At 54.2% G+C, this 23,863-nt stretch overlaps 5 protein-coding genes and 3 pseudogenes across 5 annotated transcripts; 3 read left to right on the top strand and 5 right to left on the bottom strand.

Moving 5' to 3' along the window:
* Nucleotides 1–85: 85 nt before the first annotated feature.
* On the bottom strand, nt 86–2,911 carry SAPIO_CDS6720 (Fungal specific transcription factor domain-containing protein; the record flags this gene model as incomplete). The annotated part of the gene is made up of 3 exons (XM_016788748.1): nt 86–136; nt 211–1,123; nt 1,233–2,911. 3 exons carry the CDS (start codon nt 2,909–2,911, stop codon nt 86–88), a joined length of 2,643 nt encoding a protein of 880 aa, XP_016641547.1.
* A 648-nt stretch (nt 2,912–3,559) lies between these two features.
* SAPIO_CDS6719 lies at nt 3,560–5,461 on the bottom strand (annotated as a pseudogene; the record flags this gene model as incomplete).
* Nucleotides 5,462–6,840: 1,379 nt separating this feature from the next.
* SAPIO_CDS6718 (putative MFS alpha-glucoside transporter) lies at nt 6,841–8,704 on the top strand (the record flags this gene model as incomplete). The annotated part of the gene is made up of 4 exons (XM_016788747.1): nt 6,841–7,021; nt 7,184–8,185; nt 8,269–8,521; nt 8,578–8,704. The coding sequence occupies 4 exons, from the start codon at nt 6,841–6,843 to the stop codon at nt 8,702–8,704; spliced, it is 1,563 nt and encodes a 520-aa protein (XP_016641546.1).
* A 598-nt stretch (nt 8,705–9,302) lies between these two features.
* Nucleotides 9,303–10,417, bottom strand: SAPIO_CDS6717 (uncharacterized protein; the record flags this gene model as incomplete). The annotated part of the gene is made up of 3 exons (XM_016788746.1): nt 9,303–9,350; nt 9,421–9,923; nt 10,015–10,417. 3 exons carry the CDS (start codon nt 10,415–10,417, stop codon nt 9,303–9,305), a joined length of 954 nt encoding a protein of 317 aa, XP_016641545.1.
* A 681-nt stretch (nt 10,418–11,098) lies between these two features.
* On the top strand, nt 11,099–12,040 carry SAPIO_CDS6716 (annotated as a pseudogene; the record flags this gene model as incomplete).
* A 177-nt stretch (nt 12,041–12,217) lies between these two features.
* Nucleotides 12,218–15,037, bottom strand: SAPIO_CDS6715 (Bacterial alpha-l-rhamnosidase domain protein; the record flags this gene model as incomplete). Its single annotated transcript, XM_016788745.1, has 2 exons — nt 12,218–13,123; nt 13,238–15,037. The coding sequence occupies 2 exons, from the start codon at nt 15,035–15,037 to the stop codon at nt 12,218–12,220; spliced, it is 2,706 nt and encodes a 901-aa protein (XP_016641544.1).
* A 578-nt stretch (nt 15,038–15,615) lies between these two features.
* On the top strand, nt 15,616–17,225 carry SAPIO_CDS6714 (Beta-glucosidase 1B; the record flags this gene model as incomplete). Its single annotated transcript, XM_016788744.1, has 2 exons — nt 15,616–16,999; nt 17,077–17,225. 2 exons carry the CDS (start codon nt 15,616–15,618, stop codon nt 17,223–17,225), a joined length of 1,533 nt encoding a protein of 510 aa, XP_016641543.1.
* A 3,201-nt stretch (nt 17,226–20,426) lies between these two features.
* On the bottom strand, nt 20,427–21,914 carry SAPIO_CDS6713 (annotated as a pseudogene; the record flags this gene model as incomplete).
* Between the last annotated feature and the right edge of the window lie 1,949 nt (nt 21,915–23,863).

Raw genomic sequence — 23,863 nt, 5'->3', positions numbered from 1 at the left:
GCGTCGTAAGAGAAAGCTGATCAACATCGAACCGGGCCCTATACCCTATAGTCGGCTGGATCCGTATGCATCTATGTTAATGATATTATACCCCAGGCGGCGTATCGTTGCAAGATTCGAAGATAGGTCCGAATGCCTGTAAAGACGGGTTCATTTTGTTATTCATCTAAAGTAGAGAGTAATCATACCGTGCCGAGAGAGAAAACTTACCGACGAGTCGAACTCAAGCCAGTCCGTAGCCTGCCATTCGTCCAAGACGGTCGGTCCTGGTTGAAAAGATGACGTTGTGTCCGCCAGGGCGGCTTGTAGCATATAATCCGGACCCGCTATTTCCGCGCCAGTTTCAGGCCCGTCGAATGTGGACGCGGGATAGGTCGGCCCTTGCCCGTGCCCTGCGATCCCTGGGTCTTCTTGTAGCCGAGGGTCAATGATAATGGAGGACGATCGAGGCGTTGAGCCGCCTCCGTGGCCATAACCACTTCCCATCCCGTTTTCGTGCACGGTCGTGGCCGCGGGTCGTGGAGAGGTTGCCCTAGAAAGGGTACCCATGGCTTCACGACGAAACTCGGCTAGAATGACGGCGTACCTCCGGCTGGGCGAGTTGGTGGCCGTAGCGTTGGCGAGGTGCCGGTGACACCGACCGGCCAATTCGATCAGCCGCCTGTGGTCCGCTATGTCACCTAGGGACAACCGCTTCCTCTTATGCTGAATCTCCCAGACGTAGGTGACCAGCAGGGCGCAAAAGGTGATGTAATGCGTCCACCAGAAGGCGTGGAAAATCGGACCGTCCTTGGCCATCCCGTCGACTATCTCGAACACCACCCTCGCGGCATTTATGCACTCGGCGACGGGGCCTCGATTGCTGGCCGTGGGGTCACCGAGCAGAAACAGCCGGTTTGCGTGCATGATGGCGTGCGAATACGCGAGCCGTAGCACGGTGGCCTGGCGGCGAAGGCTCGGGATCAGGCTTGAAAGACGCACGGTGCCGAGATGCGCGGGGAGACTGGCTTGCCAGGCGTGCAGCTTCTCGCTGAGGCGGAGGGAGGCGTCGATACGTTCCTGTTCGGAGATGGGTTTGATGGAGTAGACTTGCTTTGAGATTTGGCCAATGATTTGGGCGACTCTTGGTTGTTTATCAGGGTTAGTATCTTTCTTTTGCCACTTGTTTCACTCCCTTTCTATCGGGATAGTAAAAGGTCGGACACAGAGAGAGAGAGAGAGAGAGAACTCACTTTGCATGATATACGAGAGCTTCGATAAGACTGTCTGCCGCCCCCTCGCCAAATTCATCCCTTGCATCAATAGGACCCTTGGTAGTCATGTACTCGTCGTTGATGCTCGCGGGAAACTCCTGGTCGATATCGTCATCGTGGTAGTGTCGCGGCCTACCGAATATGACGCTGAGGTGGCCGTCGATAATGTACGCCGCCCAGAAAAGCCGAATAGCGCACTGCGATTGGATATAGTCAGCCTTCGCGGCTGCCACGCGGCGGTTCCGGCCACCGCGCCTATGCAGCCCGAGGACGCCGACGATCTGGGTTAGGTTTCCGAAGACGTACCACGCGCGGTTCATTCTCGACGTGGTGAGGAGGTAGAGCACCAGGATGAGGTGGGCTTGCGCGAGCTCGAGACGTGGGATGCCGGTTTCGGTGTCGACGAGACGCATTGCCATGCCGAAGAGCTCATCGGGGTGAGCCTCCGGGTTGGTTGTCGTATTATTGTTATTACGTGACAGGTAGTGAGAGGGGGTATTGGTGGCGGTGGCGGCTATTGGCCGACGCAGCTTTTCCAGATGGGTCGCAGAGATGGCGAGGACGACGAGGACGATAGCAGCGCGAGACTTTCCGATGTTGTTCCATATGGGTTTACCCTCGTGGAGGTTAGCCTCGAGGGTGTCTAGCCATGCCTCGGTTGTTCCTCTGTGTAGGAAGCGGTAGGTAGCGATGCAAACGTCAAAATAGAGCTGCACTAGCTCCCGCGTATACGAGTGATCAGGCAGGACGATATTGCCTAAGTCGGGATTACGCTCGGACTGAAATTCAGTCGTGTTGGCGCTTGTGCTGAGTGGCTTATCACCGGCAAACATCCACGGCTGGTGCCCGGGGGTCTGATCGAGCGGGGAAAGTGGGCCTTGGTCTGCATTATCCTTCTCACGGCCCTTTTGTTTGGAGAGACGTTTCCAGGCGCGATGGAGAAAAGTGACTGTCGAGGTGGGATCGAAGACTTGACCTTGTATCTCTTCCGTGCCTAGATCCGGAGACTGTCGAGATGATGTGTTCCTTTCACCGCGAGGCTTCGGGGCTGCTGTTTCGTCTGACTGTTCGTCTTGGTCGGGTGCCTGTCCGTGTTCAATGGACGTCATGGTCGTAGACGTAGTGTTGGAAGCAAGCACGGGTAACGATACAGCGGACGTATCAGCGGCGACGGCGGAGGGAGGAGGCTGCAGGTGAAACGAGCCCTCGCTCGTGTGTGGTGGAGGTATTATGTCTGAGGACTTGCTCCTCCGAGTCGGAGGGGTATTCCTTTGCTCCTCGCGATGCACGGGGTAGGCCGGCGTCGCATATATCATGGCTGTGGTGGATGGCGGGGGGGTTGGGGGTCTACCCCGAGAATACTTGGCATCGTAAAGACATACGTGCCCCTTGGCGACACACTTGTCGCAGGGGATCATGCCATCACACTTGGATTTGCGCGCTTTGCAGAGATCGCATGCTCGGCTCACCTTGGCAGGTTTCCTCCGCCGCACGGCCGACGCCGGCGTAGATGTTTCCTGGCACGGAGGTAACGGCCGCTTAGCCGGTAATGGGTGAGACGGTGGACGGCGGCCTTCTAGCCTACCGCCGTGTACCGGCACCGTCGGTGTCATCGGGGAATAGAACCCGTCCCACGGTGGTCCAGCAGGCTCAAACATGGGTGGGACTTTCTTTCTCTTCTCGGGTTTCTTTCCCGGTTTTCCCCTCACTCCTCTCGGATATAGCTGCTATGTTTGTATGCTTGGATAGGGGTGTCAATGTCGCGAGTTCGCTGGAGGTGAGAAAGAGTCAGGGAGGGCGGATAAAAGTGATTATCCGGCGTAATAGTTGTCGAATTTTCAGTATCTGCAATGAGCGAGAAAGGTGGAAATGGAATTTTACGCCGGAAAATGATTCAACATATGAACGGAAAAAATAATTGGAAAAAAAGGGGGGGCCTGGTAAGAACACACCAGGGGTAGGGGTTGGATCTCTCCAGTTACTGTTCGGGTTAGACTCGAACAAAATGGGGTTGTGTGGAGGGAAGGATTAGTGAATGCAACCTTCTCCACAGAATCTAAGAAATACCTCGCCTGTTATCGTAGATGTATTATTCCGAGACTATTTGAGTTTACAGGACTTCTTGAAGAGCTGCATGGGAGAATGCTTAGAGGATTATTGGACGAAATAGACTGAATTAATCAAAAAGATAGGCACTACTTGATATTTCCCTGGAAACCCAACATCCCGACCTCGAGACATTCCCGCCAGTCCATCCCGAATGATAAAGGTCCTCCTCGTCTAGACTAGTAGCATCTTCGCAGGCTCTAAGTGCCGTTGGCAGGCTGCTTATAGACAACACCATCAATGGTTGTAGTAAGCGATCCGGTAGCGTTGAAAATGTTCACCATGACATCTATCGTGAGGTGGAAACCATCCGGGCTCGTCTTCTTAGTCGCGCTCACCACGCCCGTCTGCGTAATGTCCGAGAACCAGTGTACAATCTGATTCCACGGATTCGAGCCATCGAGGTCACGCGTAAACTCCTCCCATCCATTGACCACGTAGCCCTCCTCATCGCAAAAGTCGGAATACGCCACCGAAACGGTGCGGATGGCGCCGGCATGGTTGGCGTCCTCGGTGAAGTTGACCGCGGCGGAGCCCGAGACTCTGCCAAACAGCTTGTACTGTCCAGGTTTCGGGCCAGCCTGGGAGGGGACGGCAGTGCCGGGCGGGAAGGGGGTTGCCCAGGGGATCTCGTCGGGGACCTGGAACACGGGCTTGGCGGCTTTGGGTTTGCGGCTGGTGAGGTCGGCTACCATGACGCGATACTCGCGACCGCCCTGGGCTGTCGACTCGGGGCACGGGAGCGGGTTTACGCCGCCGCAGCTGGGAGAGACGACTAGAGCTTGGTAATACACGATGCGCGTGGAGTCGTGGGAGAAGGCCGGATCGGCTCTTCCGTTCCAGTTGGGGTCGTTGACGCTACCTGGGCTTCCATCCCCGCCAGCATTTACCTGCTGGCCAAAGTAGTCGCCCCTGTCGCCGTACCCGTCGATGAGGATGGGTTGGAAAAATCGGCGGGGCCCGTTGTTGCGCGTCGACGACGCCGCGGCTACCGCGAGTACGTCGATCATGGGAGGGAGCCAGCGCATGCCGGACATCCACATCTGGCGGTTCGATCCGCGCGTGTCCATAGCGACGATCCATTCGTCATCGTGGGAGACGGCGGCTGGGTCCACATACTCCGGATGGCTCGTCAAGCGGCGTACCTTGCCGGTGACGAGATGCACCGCCATGAGGTCGATGTTGTTGGCCTCCCATGGGCTGCCAATATAGATAACCTCCGCGCCGGATCCGGAGAACCCGCGGAGCTCGCCGACGGTAATAGCATCACGGTTACTTTTGACCACGCCGTCGTCCGTCGTTTCAATCGGTAGTTTGCCGTTCGGCTGCCTCAAGAGGTTCACGTTTACGAGGTCGTACCGCGGCACAAGGGGTTCGCCGACGGTAGGATTCTCATTGAACTTGAGACGACCGAAGAAGGCGTTCTGCCCGCCGTCGGCGGTAAAAGAACTCCATCCCATGTGGATGTCGTCGGGATGCAGCCGCATCTCTCGTGGTACCCCACCAGGCCCAGAACCGTCTGCGGACACAGGCCAGTGGATCGGGTAGATCTTTGTGGTCTCGGGCTCGCACTCATGCACGGGAACACCACCGCAGTCGATGACATTATGACCCCAGAGGATCTTGTCGCCGCTGCGGAACACGTGCGGGTAATCGCGCTGAGGGTCGAGGCCGCGGGCGTTCTCCTCGGGCACGCCACAGGTTATACATTTCCACGAGTCGCCGTTGGGGAAAGTTGTGTGGTCGGCCTTGACGAGGATCAGCTGCTCGCCCGAGTAGATGCTGCGCGGATCAGGCGCAGCCGGAGCGCCGACGAAGTTGACGTTGACAACGACGTGCTTCCCCTCGGGATCAAAATCGCCCGCCTGGAATTCGTTCTCGCCAAGAGTTCCAAAGTCCTTGCGGATGCATCCGGTATTATTGGGATTGACCTCCTCCGTGCATGCCCCTACATCATTGCTAGGGCCGACGGGGGGCAGGGTGAGTTCAAAGATTTCGATGAGCTCGGGCTGCGGCGGCGGCGGCGGTGCGGCGGCCGAGGCTACACGGGATGCCCCGAGAACAGCGGCGCTCACCGAAAGAACAGGGGCAGAGAGACGCATTTTAGGGGGAAGTTCCGGATCTCACTCCGGGGCGGTTTACTATCAGAGGGGTTGACTGTGACACGGTGTCTTGAGACAGGGAACTTGAGGCTTGGATGGAGCAGGGAGGGAACAGCTTGAGCTGGGAGGAGTAAACCATATCGTCACAGAGGGAAGATGCCTTTCTTTAAATGCTGGATTCTTACTTTTTCTCCTCCTTCTCTTTCCTCTCCGAGGACGAACGCTCTAGAGGACACGGCAGAAACTTCAGTTTGGTTGATCGTGTAAAATGCAGCTAGTGCCGAGTCTGGAAATTACCCAGTCTTGGAGACGGGGCATAAAGCCCCTCTCGCGCCGATCTTCACCAGGTCATGATGCCGCTTCCACTAGCACTTGTTCCATAACGCATTCTCGCCGGTCATTCCGCGGACCCGTCGCTGGAAGATAATCCCGAGGGTGAGAATGAGGAATGAGGGGGAGAAAACTGCTAAAGGAATGAAAGGGAATCATAGCAGAAGCTTGGTACGATGCCACCGCGAAAAAAAAAAAAAAAAAAAAAAAAAAAAAAAAAATCTATCTGGATAGCCCTTGACGTATCGGACCAAGAATAGATGTCCCGAATTCTCCCTCGATTCCAAACCTCTAATTTCCGATCACATCGACTTTACGTGTATGCGACGCGTGCTTCGGTATCTCGTCCAGTTCTGTGCATCGCCGAACATCAGGGATCTTTAGTCTCATGGAGACAAAGTATGAAGCATCACCACAGTTCCGTCCCAGGCGAACCTTGAACGCCCACCGAAATGAGCAAGTTCTGGCACGAGACGTGCCAAAGCACCCTCGGAAACCTTTTCATGTGGTAGGCTGGGGAAAGGGAGGGTCGCTTTTCGAGTCCTAGTTCATGAGGATGTAGCATTCATTTTCCCCATCTAATGATCACCTCTCGAATACGCGTATTCTCCCTTGCCCCTGTCACCTTCTCCGCCCCCGTCTTCGGGACTGCATGTTTGGGGTAATGACCGGATAACCGACCGCTTATGGTTAGCTTCCCCGTGGGGAAGACGTCGGAAATGCGGGGCCCCGGAAATGGAAAATCCAGGCGTGATTTCCTTTCCCCAACCTCCCCTTGTCCTACCCTCCCATTGTGGCTCGTCTGGTCGGAAAACGGGCAATCATGCACCGACATCTAGTCGCCATCACTCACGCCACTTGTTCTCCATCCGGGTCAAAAGTTGCGGTGTTGGTTCGCCAGGAAGGGGGGGGGAGAGAGGGGGTCATCACTGGGATACAAAATATCGGCGAAGTCTCCTCCTAGTTCATGCCTTGTTGCTTCGAGTTGTGCCCCAACGCGCGCCTCCCGGCATTCATCATCCGCAAAATTCCGAACCCAAACACTCGCGATGACTTCTGAGTCTAAGGAAACCGGGGCGAAACAGCCCCCATCCGCCACTTTCATCGAGGATGCCCGCGGCGATGACAGGGAGGCCAAAGACGTGATCGTCGATGCGGCCAGCCAAGGTCAGGCTGTCACCGGCTACGAGAGGTTGACGCCCTGGGAAACGATCAAGACTTTCAAAGTCTGTACTGCGGTTTGCTTCGCTGCGGCCTTCAGCGCGGCCACGGACGGATACCAAATCGGGCAAGTCTTCAATTACTCCATAATTTTTTCTCCCACGGGACCGGACCGCCAGTGAAAAACTAACCATGGTTGTAGGATGAACTCGGGCATTGTCGCCAACAAAGGTTTTGTCAGGCAGTTCGCTACCGAATCCAACGATGACGGCTCCCCCGCCCTAGCCTCACCCATTCTGGCAGGCTGGAGCTCTATCCAGTCCGTCGGCCAGATCATCGGCATGGTTGGCTTGTCCTTCATCTCCAGCCGATTCGGTCGCAAGGTTGCCATGTTCAGCTACTGGTCCATCCTCGCCGCTAGCGTCCTCGCCGAGAGTCTTGCCCGCCGGTGGGAGGTTTGGCTGGTAGCCAAGTTGCTCGCTGGTATCGGCGTCGGCTGCATGCAGACTACGCTTCCCACTTATATCTCCGAAGTGGCGCCCGTGCGGATTCGCGGCGGCCTGCTCATGCTTTACAGCTTCTGGTGGACCGTCGGGACTTTCTTCGCCTACATCGCCATGCAGACCATGAACAGAAAAATGCCGACTCATTACCTCGAACCCATCTACACCCAATGGGCCCAGATCGGCCTCATGCTGTTCATTTATCTGTTCCTACCCGAATCTCCCGCTTGGTGCGTCACGCGCGGCGACACGGCCGGCGCTCGAAAGGCCTTGCTGAAGCTCAATTCAGACGTCAAGGACTACAACGTTGACCGACAGATAGAAGTTCTAGTCTTGAATATCGAACACGAGAAAGCCATCGCCATTGAGCAAAAGAGGGAGCATTGGTACGCCATCTTCCGTGGGGTGGACGGCTTGCGGACCGTCATTGCTCTCTGGACGAACCTCTCCCAACAGTTCCTAGGTCTCGCCCTCTTCTCCACCTTTGGTACATACTTCTTCCAACAGGCCGGTCTTTCCGATCCGTTTTCGATCAAGTGCATCACGTCTTCCATCAACATTGCCACCAACATCGTCATTGTCGGTCTTGCAGATATCATTGGTCGCCGTCGTATTGCCTGTTATTCCACGACACTCATGTGGCTCGCCTGCATTCTCATCGGCATACTCGGCGTCGCACCCAAGGTGAAAGCCACTAATTATCTTTTGGTGCTCTTTACCTGCTTCTGGAGTAAGTTTGCTTCAATCAAGACGACGAAAAATTTAAAATAAAAGTTGCCGATCACAGGGCTAACGCGAAATCACTACTCATAGATATGGGCCTCACCGCAAACGGCGCGGCCGGCTGGGGTTTCATCGGCGAAATCTCGTCTCAGCGCCTTCGTCCGTATACCGCCGGTTTTGGCGCCGCGACCACGTGCGTTGCCGGTATCGCAATGGGACAGCTTACACCTTTCATGGTGAACAGGAACGAATGGAACTGGGGCCTCAAGACCGGGTGGTTCTACGGAGGCGTCGGTCTAATCTTCGCCTCGGGCATGTGGTTCCTCATCCCCGAAACCGCCGGGTTAGTTTACATGTTTCCATCATTTTTATCCATCTCTACTAACCAAAATCATCTAGGCGATCTGCTGCCGAGCTTGACGAGCTCTTCCATCGCAAGATTAAGCCCTGGCGTTTCCACAAGACCGAAACCGCTACCCAGCGCCTCGTCAGAATTGAAAAGGAGGAGGCGGTGACAAAGTCATAAATCACCCCGTCTATTTATATTTCGAGCTGTAGGCTGCCATAAGGAAATCAAGGTGGGCTTGGTAAAGGATGAGAAGTAGGGGTTAATTTAGCTGCATTGTTGCTTCCAAGTCCATAAAAGCTATAATGAAATTGTATTCGTGGTGACATCGAGACTCTCGTAAACGCGATAGTGTCAGAAAAGAAGATACAACCTAGCCGGGAATCCTACCCTGTGATTGATTCCCGCATAAGGCAACCCATGCTTCTATGAACTGCGACACTGAATAATTTATTTTACCTGGCACATTTTACTGTTCGACGAAAGTTTTATACTTGTGAATCCAACGACAGAACTATAAACGTTTTCTATTTTTCAATTTTATATATATAGATATAGGATTATTCCCATAGGTCCATTCTGGTTCTAAGTCTTTCCTAGAATCGGAATGTATTAGCCATTCTTCTTCAGAATCTCCTCGGTCATTGAGCTTACAGCCGTCAAGGACTAGCAAGTCAGGGTCGAGCACTATTTTTGTGGATATACAGAGAGATCTACTCAAGGATCCACAGCTAAAACAGAAAGCCTCATGTATAGATGGCACGGCCTGATCGTGCTATCAAAGAATTGCGACACCATTTGGTGGACTGGCTACGCCACCCGGAACCTGAATATGGCTGGTCAGCTTTCACATCCGCAATCCAAGTCGGCTTCTCGAGCCTCTATCCCAAACGCACCTTGAGTGGCACGCTGCTAAAGAAGAATGACCACCGCTGCTGTCTTCGGCACTCAACGCTGAGGGCTTCCAGGTCGAACAGCTCCCCAAGCGGCATCCCCCACCCGGCAAGGAGCCATTCGTGCAAATGGAACTTTCGGTCCTGGCAGGGCCATGCCTCGAAGCTCGGCTGGTCGCCGGCGGCCGCGGAGAAGCTCCTGCTCCATAACCAACGAAGCATCTCTTCGGACGACTCTAATCCGATAGCGGGCGGGTTGGGAAGGCTGGCTATGGAGGCACGTTGCTCGTCCGAGAGTTGTCTGAGGGCGCGGAGCCAGCCCGTGCGGACTAGGAGGATGTCTCCCGGCTTTAGCTCCGTGGCTTGGCTAGCGGCCACTTCTTCTAGGGTGGAAGCTGTGAGAGACACCGTTTCGAGAGGGGAAACTGAGATACCCTTGTCATCTGCCCAGGAGGCATAGTCAAGAAGCACACCACGTCCAGTGATACCGCCATTTTCCACCCAGACTGTTATTTAGAGTTTTTTAACATTTTCATGTTTAGATACAAGGTACAGATACGGATGTAAAGTGGAGGAGTGGGCGAGGCCGCAGCATACCGCTGATTCCGTTTATTTTAGTGCCAGTAATGTCGTCGGGTGTTCGCCCATTATAATATAGCTTCGCATCCTGGTACCCGTAGTGCCGGAAACCATCCCACTGCGTGCTCGCCTGCGTGTTGAAGCACAAGGTATCGTCGTTCACGGTACGTGGCGCCTTGTTCTTTATTGTCTGCCGGAACGGAGCGCGGCCGAAGCTGGGAGTTTTCATAAAGTCCAGTGGCAAATCCGTCGACACCCGCACCCCGCCCTTGATCTCACCGGCCGCACGCACGACCAGTTCGGGGGTCAAAAGGTTGAGGGTACCGCACTCGTCGGAGTCGCCGTAGAGGCCCCAGGCATTTCCCGGAGGACCATCTTTGCGGAGCGGGAGTGCGTCAAAAGATGGCCTTTTCGACGACATGGTGAACGCGGGAGCGCAGATCCGACGCCAGCTCTAGGTTTGGTCTTTTTTCTGATATTAGAAACGAGATGTGGCAATTAACCGTTCATTTTCTCATTACTGAGTGACCGGCGTGAGTGGTCTTGGTGAATGCGCCTCTCACTCTCTCGCCACACTACCAATGCTGGTCTTTTCCCAAAGTCTCCCCGAATCTTAGAGGGGTCGAGATGTAGTGCGGTTACCCAATTCTGATCCTCGTCGGATTCTTTTCCGCCAGCCAGCTTCAAATTCGTATCGGATATCCGTCGCTCGCTTGCTCTCTTCTACCGACATGGGTCTAACCCAAAGTGGATAATGGGGGTGTGCAGAACTCGGGAACCCTTCTGGAATTGGCGTCGTCTTGAGTGTGGCCCGGGAAGCCACTTCAACCCTTTCATGAGCGTTTCGTGCGAGGAAGGATCTTTCCGATGGGGAAATTTTTGTCGTGACCCCCCAGAGCTCGTTCGTGGGTTGGGTGGCTTAAATTGTTTTGACGTAGATCAGGCCCTTCGCTTGAAGTATTCAGAGGAGACCGACGGCCTTGCGTTTGTTCAAACTATTCCCATTGATACTCGGTATTATTACACGCAAGCACGCATTGCTCGGAAATAGGCATAGCTATCGCCATTTTTCGAAGAGGACGACAAGCATTATCTATTCACAATGGAACACAAGGAGCAGAGATCCTTGCATCTCGTCGGTACACATGTAACGCATTCCGTCGCGTACAGAATGCACAACTACATCGCCGAGTCTCTCGGGCTGCCTTGGACTTTCTGCAATACCACGTGCCCGACCCTTGACGATGTGCTCACCCTCTTGGCTGAGCCGACAGTCGCCGGCCTGGTGGTGACGATGCCGTACAAGAACACAATCATGGAACGCGTGGACGAGTTGGATGAGCTCGCTTCCACCGTGGGAGCATGCAATTGCGTCTACTACAAGAAGGGGAAGGACTCTGCCGCAACGGCGAGGATATCGTGCGGCTCCAACACCGACTGGAACGGAATAGTCGACTCCCTCCTCGGGAAGCAGGCCGTCGGTAGGCCTCGGCCGAGCCCTCAGTCGCCCGGTTGCGCAGTCGTCGTCGGGGCGGGCGGGGCCAGTCGAGCAGCTGTGTACTCCCTAGCCGTGCATCTACACTGCGATACCATCTACATCATAAATCGAGACGCTGCTGAGGTCGCGGCCCTCGTAGCCGACTCGAAAAAGCTCGCGAACCCGCCTCGTCTTATCCGCCTGGAGACCGCTGAAGAAGCCCGAAAACTACCCGTCACGCCGTACTACGTTGTCGGTACTGTACCGGACTTTGAGCCGCAGACTGAAGAGGAGAAAAGGGCGGCGGCGACACTTGATGCTGTACTGGATGCGCCGGAGAAGGGCGTGCTGCTGGACCTGTGCTTCAAACCGCGCTGGACTAGGATGATGAAGGCCGGGGAAAGAAAAGGCTGGCAGTGCGTCGAGGGGATACACGTCATCGGGCACCAGGTAATTGAGCAATGGCGTTTGTGGGTGGGGGATAAGGCGATCGAAAAATCGGATCGCAAAGGAGCGTGGGCGGCGTTGATGAAAGCTGCGGAAGAGAGCAAGGAGATCAACTTTTAGAAGGGACAATGGGATTTACGGTTCGGTTTCATATAGATTGATTACGGCCTAGAATATATAAAACGAACTTGAATTCTCTCATTTTCAGTATCGCATCCAGCGAGAAGATGGCATGGATAAGTTGTTCCTACTGAACCAATTGAACCGCAATTATCTGGCTTTTTCTTCGTGTTTTCATCAGGACTTGGGAGGAAGAGCGGGTATCGGCCACTCATAATCCCTCCTAATGGGCGTGCGAAACGACCAATTACCAGCACCTACCACCTCGGCATGTTCCCCGTCCTCGCTTGGGAGGACAACCTCGGCCGTTGTGCCATACGGGACAGAAACGTCCAGTTCCAACGTCTCGACGCCGGTCGACGCGACTGACGTTTTCCACGAGCACGATATAGTGCCATTTGGCGTGAGATGTGATGCCGAGGCCGAGGTAAACTCGGCCCCGATCGCCGGGGCCACGCGGCACCGTGTCCACCCCGGCTCGACTCTCTGCAGTCCCGCCAATCTCTCGTACATAAACTTGGCGACGGCGCCAAACGCATAGTGGTTGAAAGACGTCATCTCTCCCGGGTTGATCGATCCGTCCGGCAACATACTATCCCATCTCTCCCACATCGTTGTAGCGCCCATCGTGACGGGGTACAGCCACGAGGGGCACTCCTTCTCCAGCAGCATGGCATATGCCACATTGACGTGGCCGGTGGCCGCTAGCGCCTCGCACAAGAACGGAGTCCCCGCGAACCCCGTCGCGATGCGAAGGTTGTTCTTGCGCACGAGCTCCACGAGACGCTCGCCCGCTCGGGCTCTCTGTTCGGGCTTCAGAATGTTGAAGCAGATGGCTACGGCATACGTAGCTTGCGTGTCGGATACGATCCGACCGTTTTTCGTCACGTACTCGTCGTGGAACTCGTCCCTCGCCGCCTCGGATTCCTGGGTGAAATGACGGCTTTCAGATTCTTTTCCGAGGAGGGCCGAGATCTTGGCCATGAGGTCGAGGCTCTGGATGAGAAACATGTTGGCCATCATCTTGTTGTCCGTGTGGGACTTCCATGGCTGGTCCGGAGGTGCGGCTGGATCAAGCCAATCCTACAATGAAAATTGAGTTAGGAAGCTGATAATTAGAGAACAAGGAAAAAAAAAATTAGATAAAGGAAGGAAAAGGACCGGAATATTTTGTTTCTCCAAGATGGATCTACTTACTGCGAGCTGGAATGGCCTGGGATCCCACAAGTGCGTAGCACCAGTCTTGTTCTTAGGGATGACATTCATCCAGGTCATCATACTGCGGTACTGTTGCGCTAGAATAGCAACGTCTCCCGTCTCTTGGTACAGCGTCCATGGTGCGATGACGGTGACGTCGTGCCAAATGGCGCAGGGCACCTTGCGGCACCATTTCTGGTCCGCCAATGTACTGTTGGGGCTGACCATGGGCGGCACTCCATTCAGGATCGTTTGTTCGATTTCGAGATCAATGAGCCAGTTGCGCAGCATCCCGTGACAGTGATAGATGAGGACGGCGGTAGACACGAAGAGCGCAATGTCGCCAGTCCAACCGAGGCGCTCGTCTCTCTGCGGGCAATCTGTCGGAACGTAAAAGAAATTACCGCGCATGCCCCAGACAACGTTTTCGTAGAGCTTGTTCAGCAGATCATCGGAGCAGGCAAAGGACCCGGCAGGGCGCATGTCGGTATGGCAGACGACGGCTTCGATCGAATTTGTATCCAGATCACCGGGCCACCCGTCGACTTGGACGTACCGAAACCCGTGAAAGGTAAAGCGCGGTTCGTAAGTTTCTCCGGCCGGGTCGCCGCGAGCAGTGTACTCGTCGACGGCTTTACAGTCGCGTAGGGGACGAGTGCCAAGCTCTCCATTCTCCAGCACTTCTGCGTGGGACAACGTGATCTTGTGGCCTTTCGGTGCCCTGACATTTTTCAAGCGCACATTGCCAACGAGGTTTTGTCCAAAGTCGATGATCCTTTTGCCCGAGGGAGTGACGATAACAGGGCCAGCGGGCTTCAAGACTTGTACGCGTCGGACGGGCTCGCCGTAGCCGGCTACCAGTGTGATGGAATCGGGAATTGGCGGCATAACGGTCACAGGTGCCCACTTGGTCTCGTCGATGGACTTTTCCTCCAACGTGGGCGTCGACCATGCAGGGATCTCCAAAGTCGCGTTGTACTTTTCCCCGTCGTAGATCTCAGCCAATCGCACGGGCCCTTGTGCGGTTCGCCAGGACTCGTCAGTTCCTGCGACCTGGACCGTCCCGTCCACGTATGTGACTTCGAGCTGCGCCATGATGGCGGGATGCGGGCCCCAGATGTTTCGGTGGCCCCCTTCCCAACCGAGGCGACCGCAAAACCAGCCCTCCGCGAGGCGAATCCCCAAGCAGTTGACTCCGAGGGTAATGTTGGCCGTGACATCGTAGGTTTGATATTGGATTCGGCCGCTATAGGTGGTCCAGCCCGGCGCGAGGAACTGGTCACCGACGATACGGCCGTTAATCTCCGCCTCGTATACGCCCTGGGCAGTCACATACAACCGGGCTTTCTCTACGGATCCCGAAACGTGAAATCCCTTTCGGAAAAGGTCTTCGGGGTTGGGGCCGGGGAGTTCGGCGGCCCAAGGGGCGGTGATGCGTTGGCAGACCCAGTCATCCCGAGAAAGAAGGCCGATTTCGAGATGGCTAGCTTCGCTCCAGTTTCCGAACACATGATGCTCGTCTTTAATGCGGATGCGCACCGATATTCTTTGGCGGGAGTGTAGCTTATTATTAGGAAACGGCCAGGGAACAAGATGAGACGACGAAGAGTCGACGGTCGCGGTGGAGAGTGAAACATCCGATCCTAGTCCGTACTCGCGGAGTTCCACTTCGTAGCCGGTTTGCACGAAGTTTTTGGGGGCATCAACAATTTTCCATGAAAGCCGAGGCGCCGTTTCCTGAACTCCAGTTGTATTCGCCGGCAGGTAATGTTCAAACTCAACTCCCGCAATTGACGCCATCGTAACGGAACAGCAAAGGCAGATGTCAAAGTGCAAGACGACCAGTGCAGAAAAATTCAAGAATAAACATCAAGACACAAGGAAAAGGTGGACGTGATGTAAATTCAGTCGATTCGCTTCATGGAGGGTTTCGCCCTTAACTTTCTCGGATAGAGAGAAGCCATGCCCTAGCGAAGTCAACCCCACGGCCAACCGGCTACCCCAACCGAGCTAGAGTGCGGGGCGTCGGTGGTATATGTGCCGAGAGCCAAGGTCACTAACTAACAGGCGCAAACAGGGCTTGTTGATAAAAAATCCGTCGAGCTAGTGCGACGGCGGAGAAGTTCGTTTAGACCCCGCCCGCCCTAGGCATCTGTCCCGGATATGCGACAGCATGCTTCAGCGGAGAGACTTGCTGCTCATATTTCATGTCGTGGAATTATCGAGAGAATAAGCCAAAGGCCAACAGCAGCTTCTGTTCTAATTGTATTTTATTTTATTTTATATCTTTGAATCAAGAAAGATCCAGAGATTGCTGAAGGTTCATCAACATATAGTATACTCCTACATATCAGCGAGACTGGAAATCTTTCGGCACCATGGCGCAAGAGGCTTCCATGTTCTCAGCCAACGATCTAGTCGCCGCCAACCACAGCTCTCTTGCGGGCGGCGACCTTGAGGTTAAGGAACTCCCCCTTCCGCTCGACTTTGACTGGGGTGCTGCCACGGCCGCGTACCAGATCGAGGGCGGTGCCAGTCAGGATGGCAAGGGAAAGTCCATTTGGGACACGTACACCCACCTTGAACCTTCTCGCACCAACGGCCAAAACGCCGACGTCGCGTGCGACCACTACAACCTCATGCCCCAGGACGTCGAGCTCATGTCGTCTCTAGAAATGGGCGTCTACCGTTTCTCTATCTCCTGGTCGCGCATCATCCCCCTCGGTGGCCGTGACGACCCGGTCAACGAGCAGGGGATCGCCTTCTACAGCAATCTCATCGACCAGCTTCTCGCCCGGAACATCGAGCCCGTCGTCACCCTGTACCACTGGGACGTCCCGCAGGCGCTTTACGACCGCTACGGTGCCCTACTCAACACCGATGAGTTCAGGGCCGATTTCGAGCGTTACGCTCGTCTCTGCTTCAGCCATTTCGGCGACCGCGTCAAGAAATGGGTCACCTTCAACGAGCCGTACATCATCGCCATCTTCGGCCATCTCAACGGCACCCTCGCCCCCGGCCACTGCGCCGAACGCGGCAACAACACCAAGAACGAGCCCTGGCGCGTAGGCCACACCCTTATCCTCTCCCACGCCTCCGTTGTGCAAATTTATGCGTCAGAGTTCCGTCCCACCCAGAAAGGCTCCATCTCCATCGTGCTCAACGGCCATTTCTACGAGCCTTTTGACACTTCGAATCCCGCAGATGTTGAGGCGGCGGAGACGAGGATGATCTTTTATATTGGTTGGTTCGGAGATACCATCTTCCTCGGCAAGGATTACCCCCCCGAGATGCGCGAGTACCTCGGGGCTCGTCTTCCACAGTTCACGGAAGACGAACGTGAGCTCCTCCGCAGAACTGCCCCTATCAATGCCTTTTACGGAATGAACCACTACTCTACCAAATACGCTCGGGCTCTGCCTGATCCGCCGGCGGAAGACGACTGGACGCGCAACATCGAGGAGGGCTCCGTCAACAGCAAAGGCGAGGAGATTGGGCCTGCATCTGCAATGGCGTGGCTCCGTATTGCACCCGAGGGGTTCAGGAAACTGATGAACTGGGTGTGGAACCGCTATCGCCTCCCTATCATCATAACCGAGAACGGTTGCCCCTGCCCCGGCGAAGACGACGTGGAACGCGCCAAGGACGACTCGTTTCGGCAACGGTACATTGGATTGTACCTCGATGCCATCTCACGTGCCATCTACGAGGACGGGGTCAAAGTACAGGGCTACTATGTGTGGAGTTTGATGGATAACTTTGGTATACTTGGAAATATCACCCTTCCGGTCCTCAAGCTGCATTCGATATTCCGAGAAACTGATATGGATTTCCCCCAGAATGGTCGGCTGGTTTCGGTCCTCGCTTCGGCGTTGTTCACGTTGACTATGAAACTCTTGTCAGAACCCCTAAGAACTCGGCGTATTATCTGAGGGACACTTTTAAGCGGCGTCGAACTGTGGTCGGTTCGCAGAAGCAGGCTACATAGGTTTATCGAGGCGCCATGCGAGCTTGCGCTCAATAGGACCGGTGTTGAATGTGGTAACTTATATTTTGTTGCCCAGGCTGGACCGTCAGAAAGGAGCTAAGACGTTGACTATCAGGATATGGAGTTGACTACAAGCGTAAAATATGGGCTGCGAAGAGAAACTGGAAAGATGAAAAAGACGAAGGTAGAAGAAGCAGCAAGTATTAGGAGACTCAAGCCGGGCTACGAAGTCAAGGGCTACATCTCTAGGGCTACCTTGCGGAAAAGTTTGCCTGTTTTATTTCAGAAGTATACGCCGTCGTATAGCACCACCCGGTATTTAAACTCGATCTGATTTTCATTGTTAGTACTGGCTGAATATGGAGTGAGCAAGCCTGATCAAGGTGTTTCTGATAATAGAACTTTTGGAGGATAAGCTATACATACGTAAAGAAATAGCGAGTATAACCCCCTCCACGGACTGAAAGATTCCTAGACTTGTACGAGTCCGAGGAATGTCGGCACTGATTTCGAGAAGCTAATGAGGCCACTGTCGCAAAGTTACCGACGAGCCCCTTGAGGGACTCAAGGGCATGTCCCCCTCAGCTGGCGACCGTTAGATTTTGCTACCATTCAGGCATGGAGGGATGACCGGTTGAACGGCTTGGTTAATCACGTGGAACTTGGAGTTGGTCTTGCCGAAGAACCTGTCAGAAACATGGTAGAAGCTCAATTTCGAGCTCGACCAGCTTCAACCGCCTCGGAGACTACACACCAGATACGCCGCAGAATTTGCGGCTTAGGGTATTACAAGGTCATGAGCCGAAGGCCTCGAGGTCCAAGTAATGCCAGATCTTCACCTCGTGACGCCTCGATTTCGGCTCAAGGATTCGGAATTCGTCATCCATCCCCGTTCCCTTTACCTTACTCTTCTCAGCAATATCGGAAACTTGTACGATGACCAGCTCTTCCAGTTCCTAGAGACCCAGTTTCTTCAGTTTGAAATCGTCTCCTGTGTCATCGACACTCATGAGCCGTACTAGATTGACGGTGCTTCGCCGGAGAGCGGATTCACTTTCCCCGTGGCGGTAGCGAGAATGAAGACTCCTGAAGGTTTGATCCGCGCGAGGAGGAACGAAGATACTAATATTCGTAGAAACTGAAATAAGTGTGTCGAAACGCCCGCACCTTGTTGACCGCGCGACTCGTCCAGCAGGGTTCCTTCCCCATGTTTGCTCACGAAGGCTGTCCGTATGTTGCGGCCATCTTTGAGATGGCCGGGATCATGCGCCGCGGGGAGGGTCGTCCGGAAATAGTGGGAGAATATCATTATGCGACAGCTTGGTTCCGATCGGGCGATGGTCTCTGCTTCATGGTTGAGCCATGTCAGGTCTCGGAGGTGGCTCGCGTTGTGGGAATCGACAGTCCAGTCAGAAATACGGGAGAAATCGAAATGGAAAAGGATATGGTGGATTCCTGGGGCTCGGCAATGGCGGAGAAGACCGTGCACCCGAGGATAGTTATCGTGGTAGATGGGATGGCATGTCGTATCACGTTCGATCAAGCAGTATCAGTACGAACTCGCCTAGTCGGGACCTCCGACTTTGTGGACGGCAATAGGAAATGAATCGTGGGCAAAACATCGAGAGTATGGGCGTGAGGATACTTACCACCTTAACCCTGATAAAGTTGTCCTCATCTAAGTCCCGAGAATCTGGATTCCATGCGCTATGCCATCGAACCGGCAAGTGTGTTGAGAATGCAGTGAACTACTCCACGGTGGACCATATCATCCACTACCTGCTTGCGGACCAAAACTCTTTTATCAATCGTTTCGGACTCTTTCGGTTCACAGAGATGGCCATAGTACGAAAGGAATACCTAAAATATCTTGATACAACAAGAAAGTAATGAAACATCTGCGCCAGAGGATGCGATTAAGGACACGTGGCAGGAGCCCGTGTATGATGGGACTGAGAGGGACAAGGACCCGGAGCTGTTGTAGGAGAATAATATAGTGGATTTGATACTAGGGGTGAAGAGACGAGGATTTCGGTGGATTGGGAGGTGAAGTAAGTTGATGGGGACTTTGTAAGATTAATTTGTTATAGTCTAGAGTAACAATCTAAAAATTTGATAGTTATAGATTTGCTTGATAGTCCATAGGACTTTGCCCATTGGAATCTCCTGTCAGGCGGCGACATTACTTGATTAGCTTGCTCTTGCTTCTATCGGAATCACCTAGATCTTTCATGTTGAAAACTGCCGGGAGCTACTGCATCCTTGGGGCAGAGGTGAATGCAGGGGCTGAAACCAGGTCAGAAAAGCTTAAGATGGACTTTGAGTACCCGTGATTTAAAAAGTGATGTTTACTTTCTGGTTAAAAGCTTTTAGGACGGAGGATTCGGAGGTAGAGGTTGAAGATAATTGTATATAGATGATAAATAGAGCGAAGATGATGCTAGAAGGTGACGTCTAAGCAAATCACACGACATTCTCGTCGTTTTCATGGCTTTATTCCGCGCTTCGTTGCCCGTTGTTCGTCTGATCAGTCACACGTGAAGCATTAGTTTCATGCGTTCACTTCTCTTCTAGGGCCTGGACATCCTTGACACGATACCTCGTCTCTCTTTCTCTGTTTAAGTCCATAGTCTGTGCTTATCCGGTACTTCTACGCTCTATGATGGACAGATGAAGATGCAGATGACGCCGGTTTCTTCCTGTCCGGTAGGTCTCGTTGGGATGCGGAGGATGGGGACTGACGAATATGCTCTTCATCCCCATCTCCTCGAACTGGTTTGAGCAGCGACTTTTGTCGTGTGGTCCTTATTGTGTAGACAATACACGGCCGCTGTCTAACGGAGGAATGCCAGAGCCGTGATACGCTAATGGGTTTTGATACGATAGACCTGTCGCTCAAGCTGGCCGGCGACGACAAAGTTCCTACAATGACAACGATAGATCACAGTTACAGAGAAAGGCAAAAAGAAGAGAGCCGTGTTCAGGATCTACTCTCAACGTCGTGTAACGATTTTGAGGTGGAGGAGAGAAAATTACCGAATCAAAAGCCTATCACATCTAAGAGGCCCAAGGTTGAGGATGCCGCCAGATATTGGAAGTCATCATCATCGATAACAGCCGCTGTCATCTCCGGAGGCAAATAAACTTGTGGTAATATTAGGCGTAAAACTTCAGCTAAACATAGAATCTCCGCGTCCTCCCTCAAACACCGGCCAAGGTCTCCTTCCACAACATCTGGCGGTACCTTTGCGATTCTCCAAGCTCGATCGCAGCACGCAAAGTATCAAGGCACTTCTCCTTGCTGTACCCGGTCAAGATACTAGAATCGAGATTGATCCTCGCCATGGCGTTCCTTCTCGACTTGCTGTGCCTGTACTTGTCCAGAGCCCTCAGCACATGTTTCTCGCTGAGGTGCATGTTGTCCTTTTTCTTGTGCATCCAGAACAGGGACTCGTGGATCAACGCGACACCGACGACGACAGTTAGAAGCATCTCGGCGGTGAGGCCGGCGGTCATTGCGCCGCCGATATTCATGAGAAGGCCGGCCTTGAACCCCGCCCACCCAGCGACCGAGGTATCGAAACAGGCTTCGTAGAACTTGTGGCGGGTCGACCTGCGCTCGAAAATGCCGAGAGGCTCGGCCGGGATGTTCCAGAGACTCGAGATGAGGAGGTACACCTTCTTGAAGGCTAAGCTGATACTCACGGCCGAGATGCCGGGCAAGATGGGGACCATGCCCCAGCCCTGGACCATCCAGAATGCCTCGAGTCCCTTGTCGAGGGACTGCTGCAGTTTCGAGTCAGCGTCTACCCTCTGCGCGACGGTGAGAAGCATCTTGAGTCCCTCGCTGGTAAGGATGTCGCGCGTGTCCGCGAGGAGCTTGTCGAGGTCGCCGGAGCCTGCCGTGGCGAGACTCGGTTTGTGCTTGCTCCCCAGCGGCGGAAGCGACGTCCTCCTCATGGTGACGCAGTTACTGTATCCCACGAGCTGCTGAAGCGGGGCGACCAGCTTCTCCTCGTAGTAGTTGGCGGCGCGGCTGTGGGCCATCTCCCGCAGCTGCTTCCTCGTGTACTGGTCATCGTCCATGAACTCGTCGTCGACCTCGCCGAGCTTCTTGTGCACGAGTCTGTCGTACTGGGTGAAGACGACGACGACGGGGATCCTTCCGACGCCAATGCGGCGGAAGAAGTGGACCTCGGAGGACTGGAAGGGGCGGTTGTCGTCGCAGTTGATAGTACCAGATGCAGTGGATCTGGTCCTTGAGCTGGGGCTGGTTCCGGCGGAAGGCGATGAACTTTCCACCTCGAGCATGGTGTCTCCCGAGCCGGCCTCGAAGCCGCCCGAGTCGTGGAATATGATGGAGTCGTTGATCTGGGGGAACGTAATCTCCTTCCACACGGCTTCCATGCCCGTCTTGAGGTCGCTGTACGGCACGTCGAACACGCGGCTGCAAATGGTCGACTTCCCCGCCCCCGTCTTGCCGATGACGAGGATGCGGAACCGGGGGCACCCGCGCATGGCCGTGTTGATGTGCTGCTGCACCGTCGTCTTGGCCGACTCCGCGGGCGGGGTCGTCGGCGACGGCGTGCGCTCGTAGGATTGATCCGAGGGCCCACCGCCCGCGTGCTTGGGAGCCATGTCGACGGCTACGATCTTGTCCGTATCAGTCATGTGTTCTCGTCTAAACATTGCAAAGGCTTTGATGTTAAGATAGCGAAAATGGTTGAAAGATGGCCAAAAAAAAGGGAGGGGAGTTGTCCGAGCGGGAAAAAGAGTAGACCTCCCATCTTTTCGACTGGCAGGCTCCAGCCTGGTCCCGCCCACAGGCCAGTCACATACACGGGGTATCGAGCTCAGGGAGGGGGTGCGCGTCGGGCATTCTCGCAGAGATACAGGAGGTGGTAGCACGACACATTTCCTTCCCTCCCCTCCCCCCCCCTCTAATACTACTACAATACTTAGTACTGCAAAACCACTATCACAGCGCGGTGATTCGAGGAGACTTGTCACGCTGCCCAGTCGATTGGTCTTTTGTCGAGGGGCGCCCACCAGAGCGGTGCATGAGTGGCTGCTAATAATCGCTGATATTGAACGCCTTTTGGGGCTATCGCATTTCAGCTTCCAATGATCAACCATACACAAGGTCCCAAAGTGGAAGAAGGTCCACTCCTAACAGTTTGCATGACTTTGTTTTCAAGCTGTGAAGCATCGGCTAGGGTCAATCGATGAATAGGAGAACCCCGTTGGCGAAGCTTTCGTTCGCATGCTCCAGCTGTTGCGAATCATCGAGGGCTGGGTGTGCAAGCCTCCCTGTTTTTACGAAATGTATTTTTTTTGGATTTGAGGGCCAGTTGAGAGCACGAGCAACGCTTCATCTCACTGGCGAGTTCATATCATGGCGGCACGTGATAATACAGAAATGGAAAGAGTGCCAGACATCAAGGTGACCTGACTACCATAGGTACGGAGTACCAAACCTTGCCAAGGTACTTCGTACGCCCAGTCAAGATGTTCTATCCTGGATTTTGCTAGGACAGTCTTGATTGACCGCGAGTGACGATAAACGTCAAAATATCACCAGACACCCAGTTGTCCCAGCGGTCAAGGCGATCAACGTGACGAAATAGATAAATACGTACTTTGATAGTATTACTTGAGGATGCAGCACGCCACACCAAGAGAAGATGGCTAACGGGGGGAAATGGAGGTAGATGAGCATGGTGGCATTTGTGGCTAGGTTAACGCGCTTGCCGCGGACAGTAGCATCGTACGCAAGTTGCCGGACGCCATACTCACCCACACTCTTATGCCGGGCCTGGACGCAGAGACGGTCAAGTCAATCGCGGCGGAGAAGGAAGATGTTACCTTGAAGCGGGAGAAGAAGGAGCGGGAACTGCGGGATCTTTACGAGGCTCGCAAAACGCTTGGTAAGTTCTCGGTGGGTGGGTGAGGGCTACGCAAGTGATTCAGATTGTTAATTGGAGCCTGGGCTTGGACGGAGGACGTTATTGTGCTCGAAAGCAAGAGATAAGGGAGCGCTAGAGGATACTTTTACAAACATCGATTGGATTCGCGCGTCCTCAATTCCGTGTCGCAGCGGCTACTGGTCCCAAAGGACTGAAAACAACGCGTACGATGTTCGCCTCAAGCACGATAGCGAGGGCCACCGGGGCCATTCGTTTGTAGGGGGAATGAACGATTATCCTATTTTTCTTCTCCTGTTCCGGTTGTAATACAAAGATCTGAGAGATGGCTACGCGACGCCAATCCATGTTAAACAAAGACTCAAGTCTCTAAATGGGCCTGGTAGGCTTCGACTCTATCCTGATAACGGCTGCCATGCGTCACGCAACGGTCAGCGAAAAGAGCCAAATTTTCCCGGTCCAAAAAAGTTTACCATGGGGTGAGGGCAGCAAGCACGATTCCGAAGGATGCTCTCCTCCCCGGCAAGGTATACCAAATGGCTCATTTGTTGGCGGCTCCCGGAAACATGATGGAGCGCTGTAGTGGAAGGCCAGTACATCATGCGCCTAAGAATTTGAGTGCCATTTCTCGCTCTCTTTCTTCAACCCCGCCCCATATGAACCAGGCAAAGTTCGATCCCAAGCAAGGAAAGGGAAGTATCCGATGACCCGGGC

Source organism: Scedosporium apiospermum (genome assembly GCF_000732125.1).
Source record: "Scedosporium apiospermum strain IHEM 14462 chromosome Unknown SEQ_SAPIO_0107, whole genome shotgun sequence".
In the NCBI taxonomy this organism is placed as follows: Eukaryota; Fungi; Ascomycota; class Sordariomycetes; order Microascales; family Microascaceae; genus Scedosporium; species Scedosporium apiospermum.
Note: the sequence above shows the minus strand (reverse complement) of the source record. Positions and strands in the feature narration are given on the sequence as shown.